The 26939-nt window shown below is 44.6% G+C and overlaps 1 protein-coding gene across 1 annotated transcript in view; it reads right to left on the bottom strand.

Moving 5' to 3' along the window:
* The window catches only part of MYO10 (myosin X), a 256528-nt gene that overhangs the window by 23439 nt on the left and 206150 nt on the right, over window positions 1-26939 (bottom strand). Inside the window, exons 20-27 of the mRNA XM_040262479.1 lie at window positions 18265-18389; window positions 18058-18172; window positions 10761-10867; window positions 9699-9932; window positions 8638-8683; window positions 6750-7604; window positions 5716-5839; window positions 1803-2046 (exon numbers count right to left, since the gene is read on the bottom strand). Of these exons, the coding sequence (XP_040118413.1) occupies window positions 1803-2046; window positions 5716-5839; window positions 6750-7604; window positions 8638-8683; window positions 9699-9932; window positions 10761-10867; window positions 18058-18172; window positions 18265-18389 (1850 nt within the window). The remainder of the gene's footprint in view (window positions 1-1802; window positions 2047-5715; window positions 5840-6749; window positions 7605-8637; window positions 8684-9698; window positions 9933-10760; window positions 10868-18057; window positions 18173-18264; window positions 18390-26939) is intronic.

Here is a 26939-nt window from a genome sequence, read left to right on the forward strand (position 1 = left end):
GGTAGAACCCAGTGACTTGCATTTATAAAAAGCTTCCCTGGAGATGATGATACTGTCAGGGTCTCAATAAACACAGCGTGTCAACTACAGGATATGATCTGTCAGCTGATCAAAAACTATGAACCTTATTTGGATTCTGATTTGAAGAAAGAAACCAACCCGAACCAATAACACCATCACCTCCATTTAGAAGATAACTGGGGAAATCTGAATAATGACTAGAATTTGGATGACAGAAGAAGTTCATTTTCCTTTTTAAATGTGATAATAATATTGTGATTATATGTTTTAAAACATCTTAATCTTTAAGTGAATACCAAATATTTACAAATGAAATTATATGGTCAGGGCTTGCTTTAAAAATGTAGTTTGGGGAATTCCCTGGCAGTCCAGTGATTAGGACTGGGTGTTTTCACTGCCATGGGTGTGGGTTCAAACCCTGGTTGGGGAACGAAGATACTATGAGTCACATAGCTCAGTCAACCACAACAAAAAATGTAATTTGCAGTGGGGAAGAGCAGGGTGGGATCACAAATGAAACACCACTGGCTGGGAGTGGGTAACCACTGAACGTTGAGTAACGAGCACATGAATTTCATTCTAGTCTCCAACCTATGCTTGCATATGACTGAAATTTTCGATAATACAAACTATATATTTTTTCTATAATAAAATAAAAAATGAAGAAAACTTTATGATGGTGAAACCTTAACAACTCATTGCCTTCTCTCTACAGAACATGACCAACAGCTGAAGAACTAACACTTCCTTACCTCTATAATTTCTACAGAACACTTGGAGAACAGGGCTCCATTAAGCATTCATTTGCTATACAGTGAGCAGCAAAAGGAACATCCAGCAAATTTACACCGGTGAAATTCACGACCGTAATTGTCTCTCTCAGCCTCCTGGCGTCTGTGACTCCCCCCGCCTATGGGGTGGAGAGAGGACCATCGTGGTATATACGGCAGGAGGGAGACTGCAGGGGGCTCAGAGCTGGGCCACGCTGCAAACGTTTGCAGGACTCAGACTCAAGTTCCCACGAACCCATCTGACTATGGAACATGGGATCCTCCTAAGGAGCCCCAAAGGGGCAGCCTGGAAAGTTCCAATACTCTGCTGTTCGTTCCAAAGTCAGTGTTTGTCCTTAAAATTAAATACATAACTGATTAAACTCTCCACCTTTCAATGAACCATTTTCTAAAGTTCCTGATGCTGGCTGAGTAAAAACAGGATGTCGTTTTTAGGTCTCATGAATTCAGGGGTTAATTCAGTCTCTCAAAGCTTATTTTTACCTGTTTTTTAAACATACATGATTGCTCAGTTTGAGTGGGGAATAGCTACATGACATCTAGCAAAGGTGGGACACAAATGATTCATTTCACTCCCCTCCAGATGGACTGTCCACTCCCAGGATAGCCACCATCTGTTGGCTACAGTTGAGCATGAGAAGAAATAAAAGTGATAGGCTGATCCATGGAAGGATGACAAGATGCTCAACCAATGGACCAATGTCCACACCATGACTCGTGTGTACGGCCAATCACATTTCCAACAGGTTAGTTCTATGTTCAGCAAGCATCTTATAATCCAGAGCTGAATGTTTGAAAACTCAAGTGAATTCTCCCAGATGGTCTTATTTCTCTGATTGCCTAATAATTCAACCCACTGAAAAGGAATGGTGAGGACTCTTGATCACCTCCTACAACCTACTGCTTCAGAGAATGTGTCCCAGTCAGCCTGGAGTCAGAGACCTACTTGATGAAGCAGCCCCAAGCCCCTTCCAGGGACCATCAACGTACTTGGCTGCCCGGACCTCCACGGTGCCCTTGAGCTTCTCCTCGCTGTCGTTCTCGAAGTACATCAGCTTGGCCTGGCGGAGGACGAACCAGCGCTTCTTCCAGTTTCTCCTGGACAGGGTGGAGGAGCCGCCGCCCTTCTTGTGCAGCCAGCCTTGCTTGAGGGCCTCCTGCTTGGAGCGGAACCACAGAAACGTCTCGTCCTTGAGCACGCACCAGCGGCGCTTCCAGGAGTTCATGAGGCCACCTGTCTCCCCAGGGTTCGGGGGGGAAGGGAATGGTTTGAGGAAAGTCCATCAAGTTGGATGTTAAGATCAACAGGTCTTAAGGTTCAGCCCATCCTTAACTTTGCACCAAATGTCCTCCCTTTAGATATGCTCCCAAGGATGGATCATAGCACTGCTGGGTCATGTTCAGGGGGAACAAGGTAGGGACCACACTGGCTTGCTTGAATTACATCAGAAGCCTTCCTGGGACTTCCTGGGTGGTCCATTGGTTAAGACACTGCACTTCCAACTAAGATCTTGCACACCATTAGATGTAGCCAAAAAAAGAAATATAATCTTTCCTTATTTCCAAAGAAGTTCCTACTCACTTAGCTTAGAAATCTTGGTGAGGAGCTTAACACCAAGACTACAAAGGGACTGATATTCTAACCCTGGAGTGAGGCAGGACCATGGGGGTTGGGGCGGGGGTTGCGGGGGGGAGAACCATTTCCATACTTATGGATCGTGTTTCTGTCCAGACACCCCAGGGAGGGGAAATCAGTTTAAAACTGTGTCCAAGTTAACACTTTCCTTCTTAGTTTAGTCAATGTGAGAGGAACAACATCTATAAGATTCAGGAGTTCAGCTATAAACTCTAACTTACATAGGAAAATAACATGTCCCCTTTTTCCAATAAACATCTTTTCAGAGAAAAACATCATTATCTGAAAATGGTTTACATGTACAAGGTATAAAATTTAGATTACGAAACAAAGACTCCAAACTGTGATAGCACCGTGAACATGAGAATTTAGCTGTAATTTCTTTCGTGGAAATAAATCTGGTTGAAGGAAACTAGACCAGGATATACAGATATTATCTTTTACAACATAAAAAATATTTCTAATAGTCTTCCAGAAGGATAATTTTATTATTCTTAGATTCCCAAGACACTCAAGAGTGACATTTTGCCACCATGAGTCACGAATCTGTTTTAACAAATCCACTGAAGAATACCACATCTACTTCAACAACTATTAGATGTCCATAAGTTATCTCTTTGATCCACCAGTAACACAAATAAAAAGTATCTAAATGTAGATACTGAAAATGAATATAGAGGAAATGCTTTCCTTTTACAGATTAGAAACATATTTAAAACAGACATTCTCAGATTAATTTTTTCAATGGTTGCTCAGTGATTACAGATCTCAATCTCACAGTGGAACAAGAGAAGCAAAGATAACACTGGTTTGTGTGTGCGTTGCAGAGCACACGTGTTTCGCTGACTTGTAGAGACGACAGCCCTGTCTCGTATCTACAGAATGTTCTGCTTACCTAGCTGACAAGCCTTTGTGATCATGCCAAGCACCAGAGCTGTTTCCTAACAAACAACAAACTTGCCAGGGACTACCAGAAGAAAACTTTTCCTTCTTGATTTGTGGCTTTAATCTAAGTTTCTCAAAATAAGCCAAGAGGAAACTGCAGTACAAAGTTATCCTATTATCTTATCGTCTTTGAATGATAAGGGTTATTCACAGTTGTTTCAAAGACACGGATTACAACAGTCATCACTACCAGTCACTCTGTTGTGCTTCTGTTATCGATGGGACTCACGCCCAGCCCTCCCTCCCCTATTCCGGGGGCTCCTTTCATATTTCATCTAGAGAATCTGATCAGTGTTCTTAGTTTCCTGACTGTAAACACCTTCAGGAGGTTATTAGGCTGGTGTAAACTGATTTACACTCACAAAACATAATCTGATGGTTAGGTTTGCCTTATCACTCGTTTCTTTGAAACTTTTGGTCACAACTTAAGGCCTTACTAAACATCAAACAACAATGTATCGGAGATTAAATGGTGATGCAGTTACACAATAATTTGTTTTATTAAGAGATGAGTTTGCCAAAAGTTTACTTGCTTACCTTCTTGAGCTTTTAACGCTTTAATGTTGGGGTCTGAGTGCTCTGAATGTATATTTACTTTTTCATAATCTTATTTGTTTTAATCAAGACAATTATATAATAAATGAACGCTATATATTACAATTAAGAGTGATTTACAGGGAATTTTTAAGCTAATTTAGAGAACTAGATTAATTAGGGGGTGAGGAAAATATAAGGATAATAAAAAGCTTATCTTTATTCTGGGAAATGCATGAGAAAATCTTTAAATGCTATGATTAGATACTACATTATTAGACTCTCCTCTGTGATGATTTTTTTTTTCCCTCATCCAATGAACACTCAATTATTTGATTAGAATTCCTCAATCTTTTTCATCCCAACGCAACTACAAAAATTTCCATCAACAAGTACCTTTCACCAATAGGAAGATCTCCCCTAAAACAAACCTGGAGAGGTTTCCATGAGCCCTTTGAGGCTGAGAACAGCAGAAATTTGAAAAGTAAGTGACTGACGTTAGCAGCTACACAGATGTCAAAGAAGGAAAGCGAAGTAAAAAGAAACCAAGTTAAAAGGGAAAAAAAAGTACACACAGAAAAAGTATTAAGGAGAACAACAGAGATATGAGAAAAGGAAAATATACCAACAGAAAAGAGAAGCAAAGGCAAAGCACAGAAACAAAGCGTCAGAGAAAACACGAAGACCCTAAACCACCTGGGGAGGGTGGGTCTTGTTATCTCCACCTGACCCTCAAGACCTGGCCTCTCCCTTCAGCCAGTCCAGGGCTGAGCGAGAAGCCAGACAATGCCCTCTTTTGATGCCCTACATAAAACTGGTGATGATTAAGCTTTCTCTCGATCCCTCTCACTGATTTGGAAGTCAAGGTCGAGAACACGAATAAGCCACAGGGACAAGGTCCTGATTAAGTACTTTTCCAGAAGGAGGGTGCTTCAAGGTCCCCAAGCATCATGATCCACTTTGATACATTCCAAGTTCCACAGCAGTGAGAAAACAGAATTAAAATTCTCATCACGAGCAAGGGACAGACAGTAGATGTCATAGGCAGTTCAAGCCAGGGGCGGCCCGCTCTCAGATCTTTACTTTTCTATGTATAAGACATCCCTCCGGGGTCTCTAAGACTCCTATGGGAGGCAAAAATGCAGCTTTAATTACTGTAATGGGAAATAATAATGGAGGCAAAAATGCAGCTTTATTATTGGAATGGGAAATAATAATGCTGCACCACCCACAGCAGCAGCACACAAGTGTGTCTGTACATGTGTAAGAAAGAGAGAGAGGGGAAAAGATGTAGGGACAGAGAGAGGGAGGAAGCCAGCACAGATAGGAGATGCGAAGGGCTGCCCTGGTGGCTCAGACGGTAAGGAATCTGCCCGCAATGCAGGAGACCCAGGTTCAGTCTCTGGGTTCGGAAGATCCCCTGGAGGAGGGAAATGGCAACCCACTCCAGTATTCTTGCCTGGAGAATTCCATGGACAGAGGAGCCTGGTGGGCTACAGCCTATGGGGTCATAAAGAGTCGGATGCGACTGACTAACACACACACATGAAACATGGAGGCGGCAGAGAGAGATGGCTTGAAAACGGTGATGGTGGCTGCAGACCCTTCGTCCTTAGTCTGATCGGGTCACCAATGTCATACCACCATGGCATCCCCTCCATCCACCCAACAGGGCCTAACACCAGGGAAGGGGGGTGTGGGGCGATTTTCCCCGTCCCCCTTCCATCAGCCTCGGTTTCCCACCGCTTCACCTCCTAACCCAGGCACCAGGATGGCTGCAGGTCATACCTTTCATGTACAGGAAGCTATGGAAGTAAGGCAGCGTGACACAGCTGTACACAGAGTCCCGCCGGTACGACAGCTCGTCGTCTGTATCAAACCGAGAATCGAAGTCCTCTTCACTATCTTCAAACTGACCCAGGAGAGAGAGAGAGAGCCAACAGTGAGCCAAAAGGACAGAAAACAATCACCGGAAATGCCCAGCACAGATCCACACTGAAAAAATAAAAGTAACTGACAAAGAAGTCACAGGCCGATTTGTCACAATACAATGGAGTGTGGTCATCAAAAGAATTCAGAATTACGAAATACTGACTGCTGGTGTCGAGTGGTCGGTGGACTTGAGATGGAGCATACGAGACATACTTTAATCCTGAGACTCTGTGTTCTAAGTACAACACTACTGCTTAAACATATAATTTTAATCAAACCACTCAAGAGTTTAATCTCCTCTAGGTTACTGTGCTAAATGTATCTTCAAATCTTAGGAAAGTCCATAGAGTATTTAACACATGGTCAATGAAAAGAAAGAAAAAAAAAAAAAAGTAAACTACAAATAAATCCAGAAGCTAAAAAGGGGCTGCTGAAGCCTGCAAAGTTTCCTCCCTTACAATGAGAACAATACACAATATCCTGTGGTGAGCCTGAAGCTACTGTCTGGAGCTTTCTCTGAAAGGTCCCTGGTGAGCCTCATTAGAGATTACAGTGGGCCTTATTTCCCAACCTCCTGCAAAGCCAGGACAGACACTGGCCAAATTCTCCACTGAGCATGCCAGTTTTCTTAGACTTTGGACAAAATGCAGTTCTCTGGGTTTTGTGTTGAAGCTCCAATAGGCCCATTTTCTCACCCGATTGCTTCTGGCAAGAGAGATGGGTCTCAGACCAGCTCTAAGAGCCTGCCTTTGGCCCATCCTGTGGGGGGATGTCTTCATCCCAGGGAAGGTGCAACAGGGGCGTGGATGACAGACAACTTCCAGCCCAGTGAGGGCCGGCAGGGGGCGGGGGGCGAGGAAGTGGGTGGCACCAGGCCAGCGGGTACTCACCGAGGACTGGGCACCCTCCGAGCTGAACCGGTAGGCCCCGGAGCTGTTGTAGGTGCCCACGGAGCATCGGTAGTCTGGGGACCACTGGCTGCTGCAGGAGTTGGAGAAGGTCACGCTGCTGCCAGAGGTGATGGCCCCGTCCTCGTAGTCATCCTGATCATAATCGTAGTCGCCCTCTGGGGCGGGCAGGGCCCCCGGGGTCTGCGGCAGGCAGTAGGTGGACTCCCCAGCGGAGGAGTCGTGCTCCGAGGGGGCCAGCAGCACGGTGCTGTCGGCGCTGGGGCTGGTGGGCACCACGGTGTCGTTCATGTAGGGGTCCTCCTCCGAGGACTCGTCGCTTGTCCGGATGCCGCTGGTGCGCTGGTCCGAGTGGCCGTGCTCGCTGGGGTTGGGCGAGTCCTTGAACGCATCGTCGTCGGCCTCAAAGCCCTCGTCCACCTCCTCCTCTGGGTAGGGCTGGCTGAAGTTGAAGCTGGGCTTCTCAGCCCCAGCGGCCTGCTCGCCCGCGCACCTGCTCCCCACCGACAGCGAGCGCTCAATGTTGCGGACGCACTCGTCGATCTCGTCGAAGTTGAGCGACTCCAGGAACTCCTGGGCGGCGCGGCAGGCCTCGTCCTCCAGCCGCCGCAGCTCTTCGTCCCGCAGCTGCTGCAGCTTCTGCAGGGACGCCTCGGTCAGGGAGAGCTCCTGCCGCTCCTTTACACGCTGCAGGTCCTCGATCTCCTTCTCCAGCCGCAGGATCTCCTCCACCTGCTTGTTCTCCTTCTGCTTCTCCAGCTCCCGGCTCAGCTCTGCTGCCCTCTGACTCTCCTGCTGCAAGGCTTCCAGTTCCCGCTGCTTCCGGGATGCTTCCTCCTGGATCCCGGAGGAAGGAAGAGGTCAGGAAGTGACCCTGCAGAGAAGGGGGCCAGCGGCCCTCCTGCATGATGCGATGGGGCCCGTTGTGGGCTGACCTGCACCCCTCCCTCCGCCAAACTGCCATGTGAAGCCCTAACCCCCAGTTCAGTTCAGTGGCTCAGTCACGTCTGACTCTTTGTGACCCCATGGACTGCAGCATGCCAGGCTTCCCTGTCTATCACCAACTCCTGGAGTTTACCCAAACTCATATCCATTGAATCAGTGATGCCATCCAACCATCTCATCCTCTGTAGTCTAACCCCCAGGACCCTTGGAATACGCCTGGATATGGGGACAGGACCTTAAGGAAGTGATAAAGTTACAGTGAGGCCCCAAGGTAGGGCTCTAAGCCGATCTAACTGATGTCCTTATAGGAGGGGACACACACACAGAGACACCAGGAAGTATGCACATAGGTGTAAGACCATGTAAATGACACACCATGAACCTACAGGGAGAAGCTTCAGAAGAAACCAACCGTTGCAGAAACTTATCTTGGATTTGGAGCCTGCAGAATTGTGACACAATCGATTTCTTTTGTTTAATTCCCTCTGGGCTGTGGCACTACATATTATCGCAGTCTGAGCAAATACTAATGCACAGGGGCGCTACCAGTTTGGAGCTAGCATGCTTTTGTGATTGGCACAAAAATCTGAAGACATTCACACATTTTTACCCAACTGTATTATGGGTTAAAAATGCCAACAGAAACATCTCCTCTAAAATCCTTCTTCCTGTGTCTTTAGTTTTGAATCCTTCTCCCTATATCTTTATTTTAGTTTCTCATCCCTGAGGCAAACTGTCAATGAAAGTGTTAGTCACTCAGTTGACTTTGACTCTTTGTGACCCCATGGACTGTAGCCTGCCAGGCTCCTCTGTCCATGGGATTCTCCAGGCAAGAATACTGGAGTGGGTTGCCATTTCCTTCTCCAGAAGTGTCAGTAATCGGAAGGTAACAGACAAGATGCCACGTGGTCATGGCATTTTTCACCTGTTGGGCACGGAGCTCCGCTTCTCTTCGTTCCCTCTCTCTTTCTCTAAAAACAGTCAAGGAAAAAAGACAGTGAAAATAAATGAAAGCAATGAAAAAAAAATCTGAGAACCACTTTTCAGAAAGCCAAGGTTCTTTTCCCCCAAGATTATTGTTTAAAAAACAAGTCACAACACTAAGCTTCTGGCGCATTCTGCCGATGCACAAGCTACAAATGCTTGCTCAGCAGTTGAGGGGCACGCTTTAGTAGCATGCTTGAAAAATCAATAAAAATCCACATAAAACAAATATTCAAATGGTTTCCAGAGGAACATAGATTACTGTGATCCCATCTCCCAGTTTTCCACATTGTTGCATACGTGCCAACTCTATTCACATAGACATCTCAAAACGAGCACTAACTGGGCTTCCGTGGTGCTCTATTAGTTAAGAATCTGCCTGCCAATGCAGGAGACTTGGGTTCGAACCCTGGTCCAGGAAGATTCCACATGGTGCAAAGCAACTAAGCCTGTGTGCCATAACTACTAAGGCCTGCAAGCCTAGAGCTATGCCCCATCGTAAGAGAAATCAGAAGCCCACGCACTGGAGAGTAGCCCTGCTTGCTGCAACTACAGAAAGCCTGAAGGTGGCAACGAAGACCCAGCTCAGCAATAAGTAAACCTTTAAAAAAATAAACCTAGCAATAATTAAGTTAACAATCCCTCCCAAACCCTTAAATCATGCTAAACTCACTGTTAACGGCTACAAGAATGGCATCTACCATTACTAGGAGCTAACAGTGAACTTTTTAACAAAAGCTTTGCTAAAGATGACTTAAAAGGCATGCAGGATGAACGGGGTGTCTTCCTTGGGCAATACAGACAGCTATTCTTTGCATGAATAAAAATATGCACGAAACTGGGTCTTCAGTGGTGCCAAGGAATTTTATCTGACCCAACAAAAGGTACTGTTTCCAACAGCAGGTTCAGCAGCTTGCTTTGGGAATTACGGCCTCAAGGCTGGATCTAGAGCATAAAAACTCCAAAGGTGTCCTGTTTCATGCAAATAAGGAAAGCCCATACCTTTCCTCCTCCTCCCGTTTCCTCTCTTCTTCCTCTTCCCGTTTCCTCTTTTCCTCCTCTGCCCGTTTCTCTGCCAGCAGCTGTCTGTAAACTCTTCTGGCAATCTGACCTCGGAGTTGCTTCTGGAAAACCACAGCTGCTTTTTTCAGGTGCAAAAATCTCCTCCTCAGGAGGAAGGCCCTGTAGTTCTTCTGTATGATCACTACACAATCAAGGATCTTCTTATATTGCTTTCTGAAAAACGAGAACGAAAACAGCACAACAGTATTGCTGAGGATGGAATGAGGCCACGAGCTCTTCACAGGAGTTTACGTTAATGTTACACGACAAGAGAGCAGGACCTTATTTGGGGCTGATCCACTCATTACTGGGACTCATTACAGGGAGCCAATGAGCAGGCCCTTGTGGGCAAAACAGAAGAAAAACAAAAGAATAATAACAGAACTCAAGCAAGAAGCCTGCCATCATATTGGCTAAATAAACAAATCGCTCCTAATAACTGACTTTGCAAAGTCCAGGCAGGAAGTGAGGCTGTAAACAGAATCAAGGGATGTGATACTTTCTGCTGTTCTTAGGAGCAAAAGGAAAAAGGATTCACCACAGCAGGATGGTTTTTATGTTTGAGAAAATGTAATGTATGATGATGAGATGATGACCAGCGGACCAGCCTGCTGGTCTAGGGATGCACAAGAAAGTACCTGCCTCACTGGGCAAACCTGGGAGAGGGGGCCGCTGTGGACCCCATGGGTCAACACCAAAGTAAACAGGTGAGCTGCCTGTGGCTTCAGTATATGGCTCCAAGGAACTAGGGAAACTATTTAAATATCTCGCCCAGTGCCCCCTAGTGACGCTACCGCTCTGAGACATCACGAGCCCCTGTTTTCACTTCCTGCCCAGGTCAAGCTAACTGGTATCACCAATTAGGAGTGCTGCCCTGGCCCTCTGCTTAGCCTAGTCCTGATAAGAAACCGCCTGGGTCTATTTTAAATGAAAGCATATAATAGCCAGCACCACCGGGTGAAACATGCTAGACACCCCCCCGCCCCTCCACACACTTCTTACCTCGCCAAGTAGCCCAAGACATGCGCCCGGATCACCATGGCCGCCCGCGTCACCTCCTCTTCCCGCCGCTTCTCCAGTTTCTGCTCCAAGGACTCACGAAGGAAGACCTGCCCAGGAGGGAGGGACACGTCACAACCGCAGAATGTGGCAGGTATAGGGAAGGCCTCTCTGAGTCAGAGATCATTTTGGGGGGGGGGGGGTGGCAGTAAGGCTTTTTTTCTCTCTCCGATTTTTTGCTCCAAACACAAAAAGCAATGCTGCCCAGCAGAGGGAATCTCAAATTCCTAGTAGGGAAAGGATTTTTTTTAATATCCCATCTGTCAAAGACTAAGACTTTTGTAAAATGTAGTCAAAAATATATTACCAGAAAGAAAAAAATCCAAAGGATATTTAACATAGAAGTCCTACTTTTTTGGTTATTATTAGATCAACAGGCGTAAGATGACTGTGAAACTGCCACTGAAGTTTATAAACACTTATCTCATCGTGGGCCAGAGCAAACAGTTCAGGGACTAGCACTAGTCTACACTAAGTAACAAGAGGCATTAAAAGACTCCCTGACGAAAGAAAGAAACGGAGGGGAAAATAACCAAGACATTTGTAAAACGTTATTTGTCATCACGTGGAAAGTCTCTCTTTACGCTGTCAAGTGATTACAATCAAGCTTCTTGGCCTCAAAATAAAGCACATAAAAAATTGACATTTAAGAGTAATTCTGTAAACTGTTTGAAATGAGCACTGTATCACTGATGTTACAGCCACCACAAGACAATCAGAATCAGGACTAGACAGACGGTAGCTATCTGTTGGCCTGTTTCTGCCTATGGGCACTTCAATACTAAGCTTGTCATTTACGTAAAATAAATGTGTCTGGCAATTGGCATTTGTATCAGAATCCCTAGTATTTGAAAAAGTATGAAAATAAAAGACCCTCCCCTCAATCATGGCAGGGTGTCCCTGGTGGCTCAGACAGTGAAGACCCAGGTTCCATCCCTAAGCTGGTAAGATCTCCTGGAGAAGAGAATGGCTACCCACTCCAGTATTCTTGCCTGAAGAATTCCATGGACAAAGGAGCCTGGCGGGCTAAAGTCCATCGGGTCATATACGGTTGGATACAACAGGGCACCTAACACTTTCACTTTTCAATCGCGGGAGCTTTTAATTTTGTAGTTTCCAATGTGATGCACATCTAAGAAGTTTTGAATTATTACCTAAAAAAACGAATCCCAAATACTGGTCGGGGGTTAAATGGCACGCTCCCTCATTCGTGATTTCCTGACTTATGCTCCTGTGACTCATTCTGGCCTACACCGATGCATCATGTCCTGATGGCACATTCTTCCAGACTTTCTGCTCTGTTTCTTCCAAGACATTTGAGCAAAAAAGCAAATAAAGAATTCTACCACCATGTGACTCACAGAAACCTTACCTACTCCTGCTGTGGATTTCTGAGCATCTGTAAAACTCTCCCACAATACCTCTCCCAGAAAACCTTTTCATACAATGCTCTTCCTACAGTTGCAAGTAATATGCTCCATGGATGCATAAAGAGACTGCAACGTTAGTTAAAAAAAAAAAAAAAAGTAAAAAGCAGAAGCTACAAGCATAAACTGTGTTTGTTCGATAACGATAAAAAGTTTCCAGAAATATAAATCTCTACCTAAACCATGGGTCAGCAGCAGTTTTCACCAAGACTGGACTTCAAAGAAATATTTAAACTTCTCTTTGAGATGACTCTTCTACATTAAGGAGCTTACTCAAATGCTTCTGCTTACTGTTTAAAAGAAAAAGTAATAAAGTCTTTTTTTTTTTTTAACATTCGCCATTTACTTTTTTTTCTTTTGGCAGAGCTGTGTGGCATGGCATTCCAGATCTTAGTTCCCTGACCAGGCATCAAACCTGTGCCCCTTACAGTGGACATGAAGCTGTAACTGCTGGACCCCCACGGGATTACTAAAGTTAAATCTTGATGAAGAGTGATGATGGTGGTGGTGACATAATAAAACAAAACTGTTAATTCCAAAGAGCCATATATTTATCACATGAACAAACAGGAAGCTTTATGAAGGAAAAAGATGCTTGCTTCTTAGAAGGCAAACTATGACAAACCTAAACAGCGTATTAAAAAACAAAGACATCACCTTGCTGACAAAGGTCTATATAGTCAAAGCTCTGATGCTTACAGTAGTCAAGTAGGGATGTGGGAAAGAAAGAAAGTGAAAGTCACTCAGTCATGTCTGACTGTTTGCAACCCCATGGACTACACAGTCCATGGAATTCTCCAGGCCAGAATACTGGAGTGGGTAGCCTATCCCATTTCCAGTGGATCTTCCTGATCCAGGAATCAAACTAGGGTCTCCTGCATTGCAGGTGGATTCTTTACCAACTGAGCCACCAGGGAACCCCAGGAATGTGACGGTTGGACCATAAAGAAGGCTGATCACCATTGATGCTTTTGAACTGTGGTGCCAGAGAAGACTCCCGAGAGTCCCTTGGACTGCAAGGAGGGCAAAGCAGGCAATCCTAAAGGAAATCAATCCTGAATACTCATTGGAAGGACTGATTCTGAAGCTGAAGCTCCAATACTTCGGCCATCTAATGCGAAGAGCCTACTCATTGTAAAAGACCCTGATGCCGGGAAAGACTGAAGCCAGGAGGAGAAGAAGGCAGCAGAGGATGAGACAGCAGCATCACTGATCATGGATGTGAACTTGGGCAAACTCTGGGAGACAGTGAGGAACAGGGAGCTCTGGCCTGCGGCAGTCCATGGGGTAAGAGAGTCAGACATGACTTTGTAACTGAACAACAACAACATGAAGGGAAAAGCGTTTTACACCGAATCAGAAGCCTAAAGACTCTCTTGATTGGATCAGAATCAGAAATACCTGTTTTAGTTTCATGCCCATCAAAGAGAGCTCTCTGCTCTGCCCATTAGACTTACACCCACATCTTTATCTAGATCCTCTTTCCATAATGGAAAATGGAGCAAAATGCTTTAGAGACCTGACTTGGCTTCATTAAGAACATCTACCCTGAATTTACGCAGTAACACGTGGGAATTGATGCCAGTTCTTCCAGCCCAGGGTGTCTTTTGCCACGTCACCATGTTCCCAGGACACAGCCAAGATAAAGTTAGCAGGATCCAGCTGCTGTGAGTGGAGGTCCTTGTCGGGAATCATCAAACAGCTTAGGAAAGGTCAACACCCACTCAGGGGGCTGCTCAGCCAACCTTGACTCACTACCCAATATGAATATTTTCCTGTGGCTCTTAAAAAAAAAAAAAATTCTTTCTTTAGATAGCTTAAGAGCCTATGGATTATTCTAATAAACATGTCTTTTTAGAACACCTCTTGCAGACTTTATTGCCACAGAAGAAGTAAGGTCTGGCAGTGTAGTCCAGGTGATCGGAAAAGTGCAACGTCCTGGAGTCACAGGGCAGAGGGAAAAGTCTAAGCCAGGAAAAAAAAGAGGGGAGCAGCTGTCACCTCTGCCTCCCTAAACTCAGCTTCTCAGTGGGGACACACATCACATCTCCTGCTTGGGCTGCTCCGGGGGCTCAGCCAGCCTCCCGTCTTCTTTAGGGGTGCTTCCCCAGCAGACACGAATCCTTGCCTTCCAACAACTAGATGTGTTTTTAAGCCTGTGAATTCAGACCTGGTGCCATGTTGAATTTCCTGACTACAGTGCTGCCCACGGTTCCTTCTACCGTGTAAGTGTCGACAGAAACTTCTTATCCAGAAGATCTGGATGTTCCTTAGTGGTTTACGGGTTTAAATGCAAAGACCTCTGGCAGTAGCACAGACAGAAACACTGCTAGCATATGATTAAGTCAAAAGTTGGTCAAGGTCAAAGCTATTTAGCAGATACAATTCAAACGCTCTCCATGTTTACATTTACTTCCGAAGATTTACATGAAATGATAAGCCTCCATTCTACTGCCAACGTGTCACCAGTTAAAATTTAACTCCTCTTTAAAGACTTCCTTTTCTTGAATACTTTTCTGATCCTCGTCGTTTCAATTCATAGTGAGCTCTCTCCTGGAGCTGTGTCCTCATTCCTTAAAGAGATCACACTATAATTTATTCGTTGTATTGGAAAAAACCCTGATGCTGGGAAAGATTGAGGGCAGGGGACGACATGGTTGGATGGCATCATCAACTCAATGGACATGAGTTTGAGCAAACTCTGGGAGACAGTGAAGGACAGGGAAGCCTGGAGGGCTACAGTCCGTGGGGTCGCAAAGAGTCGGACATGACTGAGCAACTGAACAACAATAATAATGAGATGACATCTCCCAGCAAATAAGTAAACCAGGGGCAATGCTTTAATGTCTCTATATCCCTGTGCAACACCCAGGTCTAAGCTGTGCTGGGGCCTGACTTCCATTTGTAAATGAAGTTGGATTGGGTTTTTGGTGCTCAGTGCTCAAAAAAGTGACTGCTACTGGCTCAGTAAGTCAATGATCTTTGATATTATTCCACCATACAAGGAAGTGAGATAGGAGGAGGGTATAATATAGAGAATGTAATATATTATAGAGAATGTAAGATTCCAGGGAATCTTCCTGAAGCAGGGATTGAACCGGGGTCTCCTGCATTGCAGGCAGATTCTTTCCAACTGATCTATGAGGGAAGCCATGACAGAGGAGGGGGCTTAATCCAATTTAGGGGTGAGTCTCAGTGCAGGGTGAGAAGAACACGTCAAAAAGGATTCCCAGAGAAAGGCAAATACCACGTGATGCCACTTACATGTGGAACCTACACTGTGTTACAAATCAAAGCATCTACAAAACAGAACAGACTCACAGACATAGAGAATATACTGGGGGCGCAGGGTGGGAGAGGGGTGGATTGGGAGCATGGGATTGACAGATGCAAACTATTATAGGATGGATCAACAACCAGGTCCTACCGGATAGCACAGGGAACTATATTCAGTATTCCGTGATAAACCATGATGGAAAAGAATATGGAGAAGCAGGTATATACGTGTATAACTGAGTCACTTTGCTGTACAGCAGAATTAACACAACACTGTAAATCAACTATACTTCAATTCAAAAAAAGAGAAAAAAAAAAAAAAAAAAAGGATTCCCATCAGTCTGCATCCAAGCAGACTTGAAGGATAGACTGGCTCAAACAAGAAGAGGGGAGAGTTCCCGGTACAGAGACCTACAAACCTGCGAGGACACACACCCCAAGGGACCCCGAACGCCCCAGTGGGTTCCGCCCTTGCTTAATCTGACTACGGTGAGTGGAATCTGTGACTTTCTTTTAGGACGTGGCACAGGGGAAGGGGTACATTATATGTAAGACTCCACCAAGCTTCTCCTGCTGGCCCCGAAGAAGCGGGTGGGCCCAGGGTGAGAACGCCAGTGGGTGTCTTCCTGAGTGACTAAACATATAACAATCTCGTGTCATTCCCTAACAGTGTGTGTGTGTGTGTGTTGATTTAAGCACTTGACGCTGACTGAGCTCCTACTGTGTGCACCGTGTAGCAGAGTGTTCGTGTACTACATGGGGTAAGAAATGGGGTGGGAAGCTGAGAGTAATTTCAGGGTAGCAGCCTGCAGGAAAAGAGAGACCTGGGAAAGACTGAGGGCAGAAGGAGAAGGGGACGACAGATGATGAGATGGTTGCATGGCATCACTGATTCAATGGCCGTGAGTTTGAGCAAGTTCTGGGAGATAGTAAAGGACAGGGAAGCCTGGTGGGCTACAGTCCATGGGGTTGCAAAGAATCAAACACGACTGAGTGATTGAACAACAACAGTCAGTCCTACAACCACAAAGAACTCAGTTCTAGAGCCACATGAGCTGGGAAGAGGACCCCAAGCTCTAGAAGGGAATGCAGCCCTAGCTGACAGACTGAGACCCAGAGAGAGGGCCAGCTACGCTATGCCTGGACCCCTGACCCACAGATACTAGGAGATCACTGACTTGTGCTGTGAAAGCTGCTGAGTTTATGGCTGATTGTTACACAGCAATAGATAACCAACACAATACCTCTGCATGCTATTTCTACCCTAACAGATGTGTACTAAGTCACCTCCAATTTATGCCTGAATACTTGACATTAATTTCACATCAGTGTTACAGACTGAATGTCTAGCACCCCTTTGCCCCCAAATCATATGCTGCAGCCCTAACTCCCAGTGTGATGGTATTTGAAAGTTGGGCCTTTAGGAAGTAATTTCATTTAGGAGGGTGAGGTCCCATGATGGAAAGAAGGAAGACAGACCAGAGGTCACGTTAGAGAACATAATAAGAAGGCAGCTGACTGTAAAGAGAGGAGGAGCCCTTTGCTAGAACCTGACCACGTAGGTACCCTGATCTCAGAATTCCAGCCTCCAGAACTGTGTGAAATAAATGTGTGTGTTTAAGCCATGCTATGGTATTTTATCAGAGCAGCTCTAAGACGAAGACAGTCAAACTGCAAGATACCTGTCTCTCTTTCCCTCTTCTTCCTCTCTTTTTTTATACAAAGAAACTCCTGGGTTAAAAACATAATCTGAGCAGCGACTTTAAAATACTTCTCTGGCCCTACACTGCTGCTTGCAGTGTCAGAAGGTGAGGTTCGAGGAAGACCTCCAACTCTGAGGACATCCACACACTCAAAGGCCGAGCCCCAGCTGCCCGCATTTCTGCCTCTCCCGTGTGATAAGACACTGGACGTGGGGCGGGAGACAAAGCTGGAAGCCCAAATGAGGGTTTTGGCCATTTTTGATCCTGGGAGAAAAGTTTGCACTGCCAATTTTATGGCTAACTTTTGCAATCGAGGCCAGACCACTCACCACTTAGCTAAGGGGTAAAGGCTTCATATTTGCACGTGTAAAGAATGGATTTCACCTTGGCTTTCGGGACTGGACTTTGGGCAACCTACATGATTTCAGACGATTTCTGGTCTCCCACCCAACAGCTCCCGTGGTGCACAGGGAACGTGCAGCGTTACGACAATGCAAAGTTAGAGGATCTGGTGCCTCACTTCTTAGATGCTGGAGGCTGCCTAGCTCTTTGCTGGCACTGAGCTGCTTATCAGCCAACATCTGTTGACCGCCTGAATGAAAACATACTCAGGACCTGATGCTTCAGTGGGTCCCCAAGAACAGAGTCTCCAAAGAGTCAAGGACTTCAAATAAAAGGTTAATGGTGGAAGGACATAGAGTGTTGGCCAGCGTGATACCATGATACCATCTTCCTAATACTGACAAACAACTGATTAGCAGTCATCACAGGACACAGAACTTAAACATCTCTCTGGGGGCTGACGAGCCAGCCATTCGCCCTCTGAAATCTTACCTTCGTCTTCCCCAGTTGCCACTCACTGTTGGAGGCATCATAGAGCTGCAGCAGGGCCGTGCACTTGCCTCTGATGTCCTCAGGCAGCGCCACATTCCTCATCAGCACCTTATACCTGCAACGTGAGAATGTCCAGCATCACCTTGGGTTACAACCCTTTCCCCAATCGCTTTGAAAAGAAAGAGGGTCTCTGCAGCTCCATCTTGCCTTTTGTAAAAGTCCTGGAAGGGTCTCCGGACGGCATAGCCAGCTTTCCGGATCCTGACCGTCTCCAGCATCCCGGAGTACCGCAGCTGGTTGACCACAACTGCCTGGTCAAACTGGTTGGGCATCTAAAATGTGCCAAGAGGTGAGAAGATAAGGTTATTAACAAGACCACCCATGCCATAGCTGTACACACATACACTCTGGGCCTACACAGATACATGGAAGAGAAAATGAACTCATCCTGTGTCCCTCTAGACTTGTCGTAATAGCCAGCACTATCAACCCTGCCCCATCCTTCGCCCACATACTCTTCATTCCTGGACTTTTTTGGGAAACAAGTCCCAGACGGCACACCCTCTAATCTTTAAACGTATCAGTATCATTTTTTTTTTTTTTACTTTTTCTTTTTTTTTTAAACCACACTGTGCAGCATACAGGATCTTAGTTCCCCAAATGAAGATCAAACCTGTGTCCCTGCAGTGGAATCGTGGAGTCCTAACAACTGGACCACCAGAGAAGTCCCCCCATCAGTATCATTTTTAAATAGAACTATAACACTATTAGGAGTCTTCCCTGTAGCTCAGATGGGAAAGAATCTGCCTTCAGTACAGGAGACCAGGGTTCTATCCCTGTGTCAGGAAGATCCCCTGGACAGAGGAGCCTGGCGGGCCACAGTCCATGGGGTTGCAAACAGTCGGACATGACTAAGCAACTAACCCTCCGATCACTTTTCATCACAATACTATTATATTAAAAAGATATCAATAATTCATTGACATTAATATCCAGGTTCAAATTTCTGATTATTTTACGAATATCATAACCAGACCACCATTTTTAATTCTATGTTTTCCAAAGAAGCTAAAGTGTCATACGTTTATCACTTTGTTTTTAATACTTCAATTTCCAGGCATTTTTTTAGCTGAGGAATGCAGTGAAGTGACCCAAGGAGGACTGGGGGAAGAGTTAGGGGCTAGAGAGGAAAAGAAACAAAAATTCTCAACTTCTAGTCAAACACGCTGTTTATCACACTCCGTACTATGAACACTAAATATATTAATCCCGGGGCATACAAATGAAAGGCAGAGGAAATCAAACCAAGACTTAACATTCTGAATCGTATTCTCAGATCTGCTCAGTTGCCAAACAAACTGGCACTGCTGACAGGACAATGGTCTTTCAGGGAAAAGCCCCAAAGTAGGCCATTTCCCATTCACAGCTTTTTGAGCAGCGATTTGTTTTTTAATCCAGACACCCCATTTCCTTTAAGTAACTTGTATTTTGTTATCTTACAGAACTGTGTATAAGATGGCTGAAAAATAGTGCCATAGGACCCAAAGATGTTGTTAAAAAGTGCAAAGACATAAAGTGGCTTAAATTTGTGAGCTGTAAAAACACAGCCAGTCATTAGCACAAAATCAGGCTGAAAGGCACGTTATCCTGTGGGCTTTCCAAACTAGCAAAACGTAAATCTGAAGAATGCTCTGCAAATCTTTGCAGCGTTTGATGGAAACGTTGCTGTCCCATGCAGCAGAATGACTTCTCTCTTATTTAATTTCTCCTAAAACACTGTAGTCAAACTGTCTCTGCTTGGCAGTATTCTACCCAAATCTAGCCAATAAACTAGGGCAAATACCCAAAGAATTGTGGCTCATTGGTTTCTAGTCTTAATTATTTCAAATATTCTTAGACAATAAAGAACAGAATAAAAGCATGAAAAAATTAGCCTTGGTTACTCCTGTGCTTAATCTTTGGATTAAAAGATAGAGAGCTGTAACAGTTCTGAAGGTATGTGGTTAAAAGTTCTTCAATTTATTTGGGGATATAATCTGAATCCACAACCACCACCAGAGAGCTAACATAAAACAAACACTGAATAAGACATCAGGCTTAGTTAGCTGTTAAATTCATAGTCAGAGAAATCTACAAATTTCATGTTTAATCATTTGATGCTTCGAGACTTGTCCAACTTTTAAAAAATCTCTCTAAACTTTCACCATTCCTCACCCATACTATTTTTCCCTTGCTCCTTTTCTTCCGATCTCTACTTAACAAAGTCCATGCAATTCCTTAGTTTGGTACTAGTTATTAAAACTCTGAAAAATACTACTAAACGGACACCCCTATCCATAAAGTCCAGCTGCACTTACCATCTTCCAGTCCTTCCGAGGAACACTCCACATTCAGTTTCGCTCTCAGGCCAAAATTCATATGGAAAACAACTGCCACACTGACCTTTTCGCCACAGCTAAAGACACTGAACAATAATGAACACCATTCCTGTGCTTTAAAAAGTGCTCGGTCGCCATGACAACCCCTTCCATTCTCGGGCTAATTAGTGTGGTGTGGTTGTAGGGTTTCATGGAGCCCAGGGAGGGGAGGGCAGGAGGCAGCCACCAGGAGTGGCCACTCTTTCCAGGCTCCCATTGTGACTGTGCTTCTGCCCCTTCACAGAAATTTACCCAGGGGAAGGCGGATCTCTGGGCAGACTGTCACCCTGGGCAACCCACAGGGCCATCGTGAGGGGAGTAGACCTGTATTTCCATTGGTGGGTCTCTTCTGAGTTTTAACTTCCTTTTCTTTCTGGTTCAAAGATGACACAGCTAAGGGGGGTGAGGGACAAGTCACAACTCAAAGGCATGTGTCCTTTTAAAACTTCCCTCATGGCCTCCAGTCCACACTGGTAACTGGTTGTCCAGAACTGGAGGGCCCCCCTTCAAAGACTCCCTGCAGTGTCCTAACTGGGAAGTTTTGCTGGCCAACAGCTAAGGAGGATTTGGGAAATAACAGCCATGAACTAGGGTAATTAAAGTCCCAGGAGATCCATTTACCGAATATTAAATGAATAAACACCTACTATGCATCAAGGTTTTGTGATTCATGCTTGGGGAGAAAACATAAAAAATACCTGCTAGATTCTTTTGTGTCTTAAACCAACAGGCTCACCAGAGTAGTGGATTCATTATAATGGATGAGCCCACAGGATACATCCTATCACCCACAGCTGACGTCAGGGCTCACTCTTGGGTGTTTACATTCTGTGAGTTTTGATGAGTGTGTAATGACATGTGTCCATCATCAGAGCCTCACACACAGTGGTTTTGCTGCCCAGAAATCCTGGGCTTCATCTAGTCACCTCTACCTCTCCCCAACCCTTGGCAACCACTCATATTTCTACTGTCTCCACAGTTATTTTTTTTAAGAGCAGTTTTAGGTTCACACCAAAATTGAAAGGAAAGTAGAGAATCCCTTATACCTTCTGCCCTTCACTTGCATAGCCTCACGGGCTGATTCTGTCTCCAATGACCCTGGAATTTAGGAGGGTGACAGGTATGTCAGACATCAGTGCTTATATAGTAGACAGTCTAATATCAAACTTCATCCACCGACAGATGAATGGATAAATAAGTTGTACATATACACCATGGAATACTACTCAGCCATAAAAAGGAAGGCATGTGACTCAGTTCTAATAAGGTGGATGCCTATTATACAGAGTAAGTCAGAAAGAGAAAGACAAATATCATACATTAGTGCATATGGAATCTAGAAAGATGGTACTGATGAGCCTATTGCAGGGCAGCAATGGAGACGCAGACATAGAGAAGACTTTTGGACACAGTGGGGGTTGGAGAGAGTGGGACAAGTTGAAAGAGTAGCATCGGAACATACACATTACCACATGCAACATCAGACAGCCAGTGGGAATTTGCTGCATGACGCAGGGCGGTCAAATCTGGCGCTCAGTGACAGCCCAGAAGGGTGGGAAGGGGTGGGAAGCGGCAGGGAGGTTCAAGAGGAAGGGGACATATACATATACCTATGGCTGATTCACGTTGATATATGGCAGAAACAGACACAATATCGTAAAGCAACTGTCCTCCAATTCAAAGTGAATTTAAAAACACATTGAAAAACAAAATCATGTTCCTTGGGAATACAGAAGAAAGAAAAGTACCGAGATGGTACAGCTGGTACATGAATTTGAATTAAGATCCCATAAGTCAGAGTCTGGACTCTTGTATCTACAACTCAGTGCTGGGGGGACGGGACATTCTACACAGAGAGCACAGCTCACACCAAAAAGGCGGAGAGGGAACCTGTGCTGACCGTGGACACGGCACTCAAGTCTGAAGCCACTGCTTCCAGGTTCAGGGGCAGCCGGCCGGGGTCAGACCTGGGCTGTAGACGGACCTCCCTCCCCTCCCCCTTCCCTTGGTAGTGGCAAAACTGGAAACCAGACCAGAGGAATGGCCGGGTATACGCTGACATCATGCCCATCATGAAATGTTATGTGCCCATTAAAAAATAAGCACAAATTAAAAATGCCCCAGTAGGGACTTCCCTGGAGATCCAGTGGTTAGGACTCTGTGTTTTCACTGATGAGGCTGTGGGTTCAATCCCTGATCAGGAAATGTGATCCCACAAGCTGAGTGGTGTGGTTAAAATAAATTCAAAAAAAATTAACAAATTAAATAAGCAATAAATATTAGATACAAATAATATATAAAATTATTAAATAACACATAAATGGGCTTCCCTGGTGGCTCAGCTGGTAAAGAATCCGCCTGCAGTACAGGAGTCTTGGGTTCGATCCTTGGGTTGGGAAGATCCCCTGGAGAAGGGAAAGGCTACCCACTCCAGTATTCTGGCCTGGAGAGTTCCACGGACTGTATAGTCCATGGGGTTGCAAAGAGTCGGACATGACTGAGCGACTTTCACGTCACATAGAAATAAATACTAAATGTATTTTTAAATACCCCAGTTAACTCTCAAGCCTTTTGTAAGATGAGAAAAACAAGATGCAGAGAAGTATGATGAGAATCTCATTACTGTAAACCAAACAGTGGTCCCATCAAACATGACGCCTGTTCTACGTATGCACATGTGTGTGAATATATACATCTAGATACACGATGTGCAGAAAAGGATGGGAGGAGACATGCCAGGCTGTTGTGGAGTGGGGGGCACTATTATGGGTGGTGGGAAGAAGAGACGGCTAAGAAAAAAGGGGGAAAATCAGATGGCACTAAAAGAAGGAAATAATCACATACATGCATACCACATGAGACATTTCTGTTTGGCTGTATATCTTTGAAGACACTTAAAAAAATTTTTTTACAAAGTAAAAGAAAAAATCAGGTACAGAATGGATTCTAGAGGTCCTTCATGGAATAAGGTGGAAATGGGGGCAGAGAAACAGGGGAGAAGCTGCTAGAAGGGTACTTTAAAGTAGAAGCAACCCAAATGTCCATCAACTGATGAGCAGATGAAAATGTGCTTCATATCCATGACAAGGAATATAATCAGCCATAAACATGAAGTGCTGCTACCTGCTACAACATGGATGAGCCTTGAGAACACTACACTAAGTGAAAGAAGCCAGGTATATAAAAGACCACATGTGCCATGATTCCATTCATGTGAAATGTCCAGGACAGGAAATCTACAGGGACAGGAAGTACAGTGGTGGCTGCTCGGGGCTGCAGAGACAGAGGGGCAGCAGCTGACAGGTAAGAGGGCTTCTTTTTAAGCTAATGAAAATGCTTTAAGTGTCGGGGGTGAGGGTTGCACAGATCTGTGAACATGTGAAAAATGACTGAATGCTATGCTCTAAAATGAGTCAACTGTATGCAATGCGATTTACAGCTTAATAAAGCCTAGAAAAAAAGTATTGTAAAAGCCAGACTGACACCGAGGCATTTAAAATGGACAAAAAGAGATGGATGCAAGAGAAAATTTGCATTCTGGAGACAGGACTAAATACATTTAGCTTCAGGTAATTTAATTCTACAAAACAAAACAAAAAATAGAACCTTTCCCCTTACAATCTGAAAAAATAAGATTTCATAATGCCTCAATAAAACAAGTGATGGATAACAGAGCATGCTAAGCCCTCCACAAAAATCAATTATGGGTAAAGGCAAGCTTTTGGGTAAAGGTAGCTAAATGTCTACATAAAGGGCAACAGAAGTTCTGGCAGACAGGGACACAGGACAGGGAAGGTGTTTTACAACAACAAAAAAGAAAAATGCATCTGTGTGCTGATGAACACGATTACCCTGAATATTACCTAGCCTTCCATAATTCCAAAAATATCACAGAGAGACAGTAAGAAGTATGACAGTGGGACTTGGAAATAGTCACCTGTCCATAGTAAGGAGATGCTCAATCTGTGTTTATTTAATTAATGAATATAGAAGGAGTTAATTATCTGTGGACCCTTGAAGTTCTAATGCTTTTCAGTGTTTGAGACCTCACGGATCTGAGACGTTCTAGATTTGAAACCAAGGAGCCCTGAGAAGGGCCCAGGGAGAGGGGGTGGGAATGCAGCCTGCCACACAGAGGCAGGGGTGTGTGTGTGTCTGGGACCAGCCAGGACTGCAGACAGAAGGCATCCTCTCTCCTCTGATGGGAAAAGTCACACAGACACACACACACACACACACACACACAGACACAGACACACACACACACACTGATTAAGCACCACATAGACCAGAAACCAAGGCGGGGGTGGTGGGGAAATCCAGTCCTCCTGCTAAGGTGAGACCCTCTCCATGCCTTGGAGTCTCCTGAAGAGAAGACCCCTGAGGGGAGAGGACAAGCTGGACAAGGACGCCAGGCTGGCACAGAACCAACTCTAAAGTCACTCTGCTGTCTCACTGTCATGTAGTATCATTTAACATGGATCTATGAGACCAATTTTTTTTTAAAATTTGCTATGAGGGGAGAAAACTATTCTCTCTAGAAGAAATGCTATGCTTTATCTGACTATACACTCATAAATTGATGACTATCATAACTCACTGTGATTTACTTAAGCACACTGTGTCAAAGAGGAATTAGGCAAGATAAAATAAACTGGAAATAAACACAGTGATGAAAAGGGAGCAAAGAGTAGAAAATGCATCACATTCACCGTTTTGCTTTGGTTGGCAGGAAGCTCAAACTTAAATCTACTTCTCAACAGTCACTTCTGTTAACCAGGTATTTTATTTTGCCTTAATTTTTGGCAAAACAGGCTTCACAAATGTTAATCAACAGATTATCAGCTTCTTTATGGAAGCTATGTTATTTTTATAGTCTAAAATAAGAACCATAAAAACATAATCTTAAAAACATTAATAATTTTTAAAAAGAATTCTATTAATCTACCCTCAAAAGAACTACTGATGAGTATACACATAGGATTTCAAATGGTTTCTTAGCAGCCTTGCAGGAATCAAGTCCTCTTACTTGATACGCGGGAGATTCCCACAGCCATCCTTCAACTCGTACAGCACTTGAATGCAGAACTTTGATGGGGTGGGTGTGATGAGTAATATTATTCCATTTTGCAGATGAGGAAACTGGAAGTGAGTAAGGCTAAAAGACTTGGTCAAACCAGTTTTAATATTTGCTTAAATCACTCAAAGTTCAAAGTGATTTGCATTCCTGAAAACTAGTATGTGGATCAAACTTGATTCAAGCCATGTTTTCCAACTGGTATGTTATAAAATTGGAGGCATATTTCCATAGGATACTATTCTCAAAGGAGTGAGCTGGAAACTTCTCTAGGGAAAAGCGTACAGTGAAATCTAGGCAGAAAATGTGTCCTGTATTATAGCACTTCCAGAAACTCTGGGTCTTCCGGGCACAGGGAGACAGTATCTAAAAATAGTAACACTGAGGAGGGGGCCTTAGAAACAACCTGTCAGGAACAGACACGATGTAAACGCGGGTGATCAAAGACCACAATTCTAAGGGCCATGGCAATGTAAAGCAGAAACTGGTTCACTGCTCTGTGAGTTCAGTCAAATATCTATGTACGGAAATAACGAGTGGACAGAGGAAACCTTTTGGAAAATCTAACAGCGAATTCTGAGCAAATCCATCTTTGGTAACTGTTAACACAGACAATGAAAGGCTGACAACATGTTTCATTGCATCTCAGCCCAGAGAAACGACAGAATTTAACTGTTCTTTGAGCCCCTGGTGGCTGCAACTCCTTCCGCCTCCCTCCTTGGGTACCAGCTGCCATGGACAGGGGTCGGAGAAGAGCTGACCCACAACAGACACTCACTGAGCCCCACCCCATGGCATGAGCCTGCCTGGGCAACACGTTTCATGCTGACTGCGCCTGCTTTCACAACGAATGCAACTTGATCATTCAAGCAGGTACTTCTGAACACAGGCTACAACTGATTTCCAGAATGAGTCCTTTTCTCCCTTCTTAAGGAGATGCTTAATTTATTTGAAGTCTAAAAACTAACCACTTGATAGGATCACAATGTCTTAGAGATGAGGTAAAAGTAAACATTACTATTTTCATCAATTGAAAGTATTTATTAAGAATCTTCCATAGACTGGGCGCTTCCGTGGTGGCTCAGACGGTAAAGCGTCTGCCTGCAATGCGGGAAACCTGGGTTTGATCCCTGGGTTAGGAAAATCCCCTGGAGAAGGAAATGGCAACCCACTCCAGTACTCTTGCTTGGAAAACCCCAAGGATGGAAGAGCCTGGTAGGCTACAGTCTATGTGGTCACAAACAGTCGGACAGGACTGAGCAATTTCACTTTTTACTTTTCCATAGACTGAACAACCACAAGCTCTGGGATGCACCAGAGCAAATCTAGTCCCTGCTTTGACCCAACAAATGTAGGCTTTCTCTGGTTCCAATCTGCTTGGAATGCAA

Source organism: Oryx dammah, unplaced genomic scaffold, assembly GCF_014754425.2.
Source record: "Oryx dammah isolate SB20612 unplaced genomic scaffold, SCBI_Odam_1.1 HiC_scaffold_20, whole genome shotgun sequence".
NCBI classification, from domain to species: Eukaryota; Metazoa; Chordata; class Mammalia; order Artiodactyla; family Bovidae; genus Oryx; species Oryx dammah.